The sequence below is a fragment of the Stegostoma tigrinum genome, chromosome 23 (genome assembly GCF_030684315.1).
Source record: "Stegostoma tigrinum isolate sSteTig4 chromosome 23, sSteTig4.hap1, whole genome shotgun sequence".
Lineage (NCBI taxonomy): Eukaryota > Metazoa > Chordata > Chondrichthyes > Orectolobiformes > Stegostomatidae > Stegostoma > Stegostoma tigrinum.
Window position 1 is genome coordinate 51,397,459 of NC_081376.1, and position 8,745 is coordinate 51,406,203.

Genomic DNA, 8,745 nt, shown 5'->3' on the forward strand with positions numbered 1-8,745 from the left:
CATTCCTCCCCCTTCCTACAAACTAAACTGGTAGCCATTGGCACCGCATGGACCCAAGCTATTCCTGCCTGTTGTAGAATTTGTGGAACAGTCCCTCTTCTGCAACTACATCGGCACCATGCCTCACCTCTTTCTCTGCAAATTGACAGCTGCATTGGTGTGGCCTTGTGTTCCTGTGACGGGCTCAAGCAGTTCATCAACTTTGCCAACACCTTCCACCCCATCCTCAAATTCATCTAGACTTTCTGACACCTCCCTCCCCTTCCTGGACCTCTCCATCTTCATCTCCAGAAACCGACTCACCACCGACATCGTTTCAAACCCACTGACGTCGACAACTAGTTCAACTATACCTCCTCTCCTCCTCTTCCCCCCCACCACCCCCCCATGCAAGAATGCTATCCCATACACTCAATTCCTCTGGCTTCGTCACTTCTGCTCCAGGACAATCCAAATATCCTCCTACTTCAGAGAACGTAATTTCCCCTCCTCTGTAATTAAGGATGCCCTCGACTGCATCTCCTCCATGCCCTCCAAATCCCTGACTGCCAACAAGAATAAAGTCCCCTTAGTCCTCGTGTACCACCCTGCGAATCCAATGCATCATCCTCCGACATTTCTGCCAACTACAATCTGATCCGTCCACCTACAGTCAGATCCCACTAGCAGAAAGATATTTTCCTGTCCGTTCCTGACCGCTTTCCTCCAGGTCAGTTCATTCCACGACTCCCTCATCAGCTCTACAGTCCCCATCAGCTTCACCATACCCAGTACCTTTCCTGCAACCACAAAAGGTATTACACCTGCTCCTACAGCTCCCCTCTCACCTGTGTCCAAGGTCACAAACAATCCTTCCAGATGCGGCAGATTCACTAGCACTCATCCAACCTAATCTGGTGGATCCATTGCTCCTGATGTGGTCTCTGCTAAACCGACGAGGCCAAATGCAGACTTGGGGACAGGTTCGTGGAGCATCTGTGCACTGCACGCATCAACCAACCCAACCTTCTGGTTGCCATCTGTTTTAATTCCTCCTCCCACTCCCCTGAGCACATGTCCATCCTGGGCCTTCTCCACTGTCAGAGTGAGGCCAAATGTAACCTGGAGTAACAACACCCGATATTTCACTTTGGGAGCTTACAGGCCAACGGCCTCAACATTGACTTCACCAGCTTCAAAATTTCACCAGCCTTATCCTATGTTCACCCCCTCCCGCCTACCTGTCCTGCCCATCTTCCTACTCCCCTGTCAGCTCCACATTTCCCACAGACCAATCGCAATACCTCCTACCTGTATCCACCTATCACCTTATCTCCTATCCTTCCCTCAGCCCCACCTCCTCTCTCTATTTGTTTCTGGGCTCCCTTCCCCTCCCTAGTGCTGACAGAGGATTTTGGCCTGAACTGTTGACTATCCTGCTCCTCGGATGCTGTCTGACCCCCTATGCTTTTCCACCCTGACACCTAGAGACCAAAATTATAACTACATGATGTGCAGTCATCTAGAAAATAGTTTGGAGTTTAAAGTGCTATACAAACCGTGTATTTTTGAAAATTTGTTTTTTTGTTGTAAAATCTAAAGCTTTATTTCCCAACGAAGAAAGTTTGAGGAATTCAATTGCAAAATGAATGCTGTAGTAACTAAATATCTCAAGGCAGCAGTTTGATTTTTACAATGTGATAAACACCAAAATACAACAAAGGTATGTAAAGACAGGTAAATAAAGTTATAGAAAATTGGAGCAGGGTTACATCTTTCAGCCCTTTGAATCTTCTCAGTTGTTCAGTATGATATGACTGATCCTCTGTCTCAGTGCCATATATCTGTTTTGTCTCTGAACCCTTTGCCTTTAAAATCTAAAATAAATCAATCTCTGTTGAATATCCTATGATTTATATTTGGTAATAAATTTGATTTTTTTTTATTTTTCAGGAAATTTCAATTAGCTTTTTGCTACACAGTTATTGAACGAAATAACCGACAAATTATACCAGTTGTTAGGAGCAGCACTGGAGGGGACTTGATCCAGATTTGCACAAATCCTCTTGATAGCTTCTTTCCCTTTGATCCCTATATCCTTAAAAGGTTTGTGCACAGTAATGTTTGACATTATATCCTTAAGAGAAACTAGGCATTTCTTGCGAAGTGTGATAGTGCGAGTGTGGTATGTATTTCTCAAGGAAAGGATTGAAGCAAATATCTTTGATATTTTCAGAAGGAAACTTAGGCAAATAACATGAGAGAAGGTAATTAAAAGATTTGCTGAAATGCTAATGTATGGTAAATTAGTCGGAGACTTCTGTGGAAAATAAATGCCAGCACAGACAAGTTGGGCAAATGGTTTGATTCTTTGCCCCTGAAACCAACTACAAGGAACAATTAGCTGGTTGAATTGTGAAAGTTATCTTTTTGAAGTTATTACCTGTTTGATTTAGTTTATAATGCTATTATCTATATACTATGTTTTCAGTTGAACATAAGAGCCACAGTTCCTTTATTAATAGTGTAATTATTCTCACCTTTGTTTTGTAATATATTAAAACAACATTTTACAATGTAAGGACTTCTGAAAAGGGATACAAGTTAACCTTTCGAGTTATCCTGTCAACCAATTATTAACTAGTGCAACTGGTTGCTCAAAACTTTGAATGATTTTGTAATATTATTTGAGCACACATCATGTGTATGTATATATAGATTAAATATAATGTTTTTGTGACAGGTCTAAGAAAATATTTGATGGTATTTATCAGGTTTGGGAAGATTTGAGCCTTCAAGACATTCAGGCTCCACAGAAAATCATGAAACTGGTAGGCACCATATAACATTTTTACAGGGGTTTTTAGTCATAATTTTGTATACGTATAAAAGGCAATTGGTGTCATTTTCATTTTTGTACCACAGTTAACTGAATTGTTCATGTGGGGAATGATTTTTATGCCCACTTTTCTGTAAACAAATTTGTTAATTTTTTTGGTGGGGAAATTCATAAATAACATTTATGCATGTGGGTGGAGGAATGCTGATTTTACTGTGTATTACTTGTGAGCAAGTAAACAGCTAAGAGTCAAAGTTAATCCTTGTTCATGCATTTGATTGTGATTTATACACTAGAAAATTCAACAAACACAGAGTATGCCATCAGAATTAAAAAGAAACCTTCAGCTATCTGGTGTTAAATATTGCAAGAATTGGATCATACAGAAAAATGTCCAGTAACAATCTCATTGGTAACATCCTGGATTATCATATTATGTTTATATTGTACTAGTAAGATAGTTAACAATTTTTCTGGTCAGATTTTCATTCCATTATACATTTTAATCTATTTAAAACATTAATAAAATCTTGATCAACTGTATGTTTTTTTAACAGATTCCATTAACTTCAAAGGATAAAAAGAGAACATTTCTCTTTATCATGTGGGTGTTGCTGGGAAAGCCAGTGTTTGTTGCTCATCCCAATTAGCCTTGAATAAATGTTACACGAGGCCATAAGAGACAACCACATTGCTGTGGATGTGGAGTCACATGACAGTCCAGTAAGGAAGATAGATTTCCTTTCCTCAAGAACGTGAATGAGCAAGGTGGATTTTCATGGCAATTGTCATGAAGACTAGCTTTTTAAATTCTATTTATTTATTTATTAATTGAATATAAATTCCACCAGCTGTCATCATGGGATTTATATTCATGTCTCCAGAGCAGTCTGGTGACATTATTACTTTCCATAATAAAAGCCATAACAAGAACAATGAACAGCTAGAAAAACTCAGCAGATCGAACAGCATCTCTGGAAAGAAAGAGTTAATGTTTCAGGTTGAGGCCTTGCAACAGACCTGAAGAGAAATAGAAAAATGTGTGTTTTTTAAGCTGGTGGAAGAGGGGAACTGGAAGAAAGAACAGAAGTGAGGATCTGTGATAGGCCACAGGAAGTGTTTGCATATGCCACTGACAAGGGATGAAGATCTTCAGAAGTTGCTCTTTTGCAGAATGGCTCTCTCCAACTATCGCACTGCCTAGGAAGGAGTCCTTCCTGAAACCAGGAGGCTATGCTTGTGAGCTAAGACTGCTGCTGACCTTGTTTCTTCTCCTTCACTCTGCATGTACAGAGGTCCTGAAATCCCTCAGTTACATGATGAGCAATACATGGGAGCCCAGAGGGCTTGATTATATGAAGTTTAATTGTCACACATGAATGATCAAGAAATGTTTCTTTCTAAGCCATATCCTGTCTAGTGCATCCCCAGTCTGTTTCAGTGCTCAAATTGCTGCAACTCACAATATAGCCAGGCCCATCTGTGCTTTGAGCTGCTCAAGCTCATCCTTCGAAGGCCATCTGCACTGAAATTCAATGGCTTATCACTAATCAAGCTGCATCTATTGAAGTAGGAGCACCAAGATTGCAAAGGCATGTGGAAGACAGGGAGTGATCGAGGGTATTTCATTTACGTTTGAATTCAATATGACATTATCTCATTTTAAAATTTATTTTGGAATGTAAATTTTCTGGTGGCTTTCATTTTGCACAGTGGGAAGGAGGATGATATGACAGTCAGTAGTGGAGAGATGATGATAATAGGAAGGTGAGGATTCTTGGTGAATGAGGAATTCAATTTGTGGTTACTGGTCCCAGTTCTTCATATGTAGCGCATGATGAGAGGAGCTGTCTAGGTTGTCGCATCCCTTCCTCCTAAGACTTAATATTTTGCTTATTCCAAAAACTGTTCCCTCAGAATGATGAGATTTTGCAATTAGCAGAATGCCATTCCAAACCTTGAGTCCTTTTGAGCCAGATACTGTGGGGCTTGTCCATAGTGATCAGAACAATGACATGGTTTCCTGTATCACATTTTCTATGGTGGCATGGCTGTTTTTTACATGTAGGATAATTTATGAATCTGGGCTTAATTCCTGAGTGATGAGGCATTTTGGTGGATAGGCCTTGTGATGTGCTAGCTATCTTTAGGTTTGCTGTGGTGGCTGAAATACAGGTGGAACTATGGACTGCTGTAGAATGAAGGCTTAGTGATTGTTGATAATAGGTGGCTTGGTATCTTAACTAATGTGCTGTCTGTGATTGCACACTAACAGGACATTGAGAGAGTGAAATCCTATTAGTTGCAGTATATGCCAGAAATGAAATCAGTGTTCACAAGATAAAGGTGTATGCAATCATTATCACTCTCTGCATCATAGGTAAACATGCCGTTATGGCAAACCCTTGTGCTTAATTTGCACGCTTGTCTTTCACATGAAAAGAATGAAATGAATTCACAGTGAATATAGCATCCTAGGGACTTCCCTAATGTTACACTGGATGTCAAGTGGCCTGAAATTGCTTATATCACCAGTTCCAGCCACAGGTTCTATTTTGGATTCCCTCCGGCACTTGCTGTGTCCAAAAATACAGGCACTACAAATCCTGAGCTCTGTCAGTGACCTCTTTCTCCATGTTTCCCAGCCGTACCTCATGAGGTCAAGTCGATAAAATATCTACCGATGAATGGAAGTGGTCTGTGCCAAAATAAAAATCATATCTCTTTAATTTACTAAATGTTTGGTGAACTGAAGTGGGATAGGTACTGTTGTGAGAACTAAGGAAAGTCTTTGCTGCACTTTTTAAAAGCAAGTTACCAACTTATTGTGAGTGGCATTTACAGTGCCGCTTGTTCAACCAATAGAGGAAGGTTAGCTGCAGACGAACCGGCACCTGGCATAATGTAGAAGGTGAGATCTGACCATCAACGAATAGCTGATTGGTTTGTGAAGTGGTAACCAGTTATCAATGAAAATGGCCTCCGCCTGCCGACAATCACATGATTGGCTCCTAGGTAGTGAACAGCTTGAAGGGTGTGAAAATATGGCCAGAACCCTTCAGACCTCCAAAAGGGGAGGTGGTGTCTCTTGCCCTCTCTCAACAATCAAATGTATTTTAATTCTTGAAGAAAGCCAGTTTAGTTTTCCTTACCAGTTATTGTAAGCTGTGGCTTTTAACTACTAACTAAAAGATTTTACAGTTTGTGAATCAGTCACTGTATGCCTTCTGCAAGAGTGAATAATAGATGGAGCAGAACAATTGATGAACCGTAAGTTGTCACAAAGCAAAAGGATCACCTCAGCCAATGCTGTGGACAGGGCCCACTTAACTGTTTTCCTACTTTCTCCCTCCACCCATAGTGCCAATGTTTTCTGTCTGTATATGTGCATAAGAGGAGTTTTATGAGGAAATTAGAATTTTAACTAGTAGAGATATGTCGGCAACTGATAGATATTACTACAGCTAAACAACTGTAATTTGTTTATTTGTGATAAATAAGTGATTCTTGTTAAGTAGAGAAATTGGGTCCATGTTTTGTAGTAAACTGAGTCTAAAAGCGCAGGTAAATTAGAGTTTCCTGAACTTTGATAAAATCTTCAATTTTTGTGATGACTTCAGGAATAGTGAGCATGGTTTCTGGCATTCTACTCCTGAGAGGTGTGATATTCAGTGTCATTTATTGCAATAGTCATTTTTAAGGAACAGGAATATTCTAATTATGTTACTATTACAAGCATAAGAACAAGGAGCAGGAGTAGATCACTTGACCCCTCAAGCCTGTGACACCATTCAGTAAGATCTTGGCTGATCTGATTACTTCACATTCTACCTACTTCTGATCCTCTTTTGCCTCCTTGCTTATCAAGAATATGTCTACCTTTGCCTTACAAAATGTTCAAAGACTCTGTCTCCACCATGTTTGAATTCCAAAGACTTATGGCCCTCCAATGAGAAGAAATTTCTCCTAATTTGTCTTAAATATGCAATTTCTTGTTTTTAGACTGTAGTTCCTGATTCTAAATTTGGTCAAAGGAGGAAACATCCTTTTTACACGTATTTCTCAGGACCTGGTATTTGAATCAAGTTACTTGTTACTCTTCTAACCTTCAGTTTTTTTTTGAACTTTGAGGAAAATCCAATGTTGAGTCTCAACAAGCAAACGCTGAAGTGGTTAACACTTTATGAATTCATTATTGTTATCGCTGTACTCCTGGAACTGTCTTAAGCTGGCAGACATCTTGTAAACTGTTACCATGTGAGATTTTAATAAATAAGCAAGTTTATGTTTGAGTGAACCGCTTTATTATTCCAAAACTCTCCTGTCCTGATGATTGACTCGGCTGCAAACGTTTGGCTTGAACTCATTTGTTTAGTTAGCCACTATGTAACTGCAATTCGACTTTAAAATGCTTCATGATGTTCCTTCATGATTTTTTTTTAGGAAACAGCTGAAGATGAGGAGGATGATTTCTTAAAAGGCGAATCATTGCAAAATGAGCCTATTGGGATCACACCAAGTTCTTTTGAGTCCTATATGCATAGTCCTAGCAGTGTTGGATCTCCACTTGCTGAGTTTCCACTGCATCATTTTTGAACTTAATTGTAAATTTGATAAAGATGCAAACTTCTGGATATGGTTTCAATCACAGTTGCTTTTGATTCATAAGCATAAGCAACATAATATTTTCAGATGGAGATGAAGATGCTACATCAATTAACCAGGAATGTTGTATGCTGAATTTGCTTTTGTCTGGATCACTATTTTTCCTTAACTCATTGAGTTCCTTTGTCTTTATAATTGAATTGTTGTGTAAATATTTTTGTATATTTGTGCATATAGTAATTTGTAAATTTTCAACAGCTGCTATACTTCTGTGTTAAATGATTGCTGTCAATATTGAAATATCTTTGATTTAGTTCCATATTTGTTTGGTTCCTGTTGTGGGGTTCCTCTTGTTGGTTCAAATTTCTTTTCTTTTAATGAAAAATAAGCCTTAGTTTTATCTTGAACAGGTAATTATGTACAGAATGTGGTAATGATGTTCAGATCATGATACTGAAATTGTAATCCTAAGTATCTTTAGTGTCTGAATTAAAATAATGTTTCAAATTCTTTTCACCACTTATTTTTGGAAGAAATATATATATTTTTGAATTTGGTGCAGGCAACTGATGCTAGTCTCCAATTTGCTGTCCATTTTGTGTTATTGTTTCACTTGTTGACGTATTTTTATATTTACAGAATGGACATTTATCCATTCTGATGAATTACATTCATTTTAGTACTTAAAAAAAATCTTCACTTTATGTGCATGTCTGTCTTTTTTCCCAACCAAATTTTCAAGGGTTGTGCCATGAATTTCCTTTGTCTTGATCCAGACTTATGGGCAAAGTGCTACAGAGTTTTGCCACTGTTTGCTGCAGAATGACTTTCCTGCTCTTACCAACTGACCTATGGGCATATTGGAAGAATTTGCAGGCTGGTAATCAACTTGCTTGTGGCTGTGTACCTTCCATGCCCACTGATCTGCCAAGGGACTTGAACCCATAGCTTCTGTCCTAGAGCTGGGGATGTTACCACTGCACCATAAGAACCCTGATTTATGTACATACTGATCTTTTTTTAACTGTCAGTAACACTATTGATCCAGATTTTGTTGTTGTAATGGCAGTGAAACTGTCAGCATTTGGCATTTGCAAATGCACCATTAAATGCAAAAATCTTGTATATGCTGTTTGTGATTCCCTGCTGCTCCACAGAATGTGCTGTGGTGATGCCACTTTAGAAATCATAAAACTGATGAGAATTTCTGTTTTTATGCTATAAATTTACTGTCTAAAAATGCAATGATGTGTTTAATGTGGTGTAATGGGTTTTTAATGGCATGATGATTCATAACTATTAGTGAATAACCACTCTGCTTA

General features: G+C 38.8%; 1 protein-coding gene across 4 annotated transcripts in view; it reads left to right on the forward strand.

The window, feature by feature from the left end:
* Window positions 1-8,548, forward strand: part of rrn3 (RRN3 homolog, RNA polymerase I transcription factor) — a 48,601-nt gene extending 40,053 nt beyond the window's left edge. The window contains exons 15-18 of one of the 4 annotated variants that reach the window (XM_059654180.1): window positions 1,933-2,085; window positions 2,723-2,810; window positions 3,115-3,230; window positions 7,262-7,370. In XM_059654180.1, the coding sequence (XP_059510163.1) occupies window positions 1,933-2,085; window positions 2,723-2,810; window positions 3,115-3,219 (346 nt within the window). In that variant the 3' untranslated portion in view covers window positions 3,220-3,230; window positions 7,262-7,370. The other 3 variants (XM_059654179.1, XM_059654181.1, XM_059654182.1) reach the window with 3 other exon arrangements.
* Window positions 8,549-8,745: the final 197 nt, after the last annotated feature.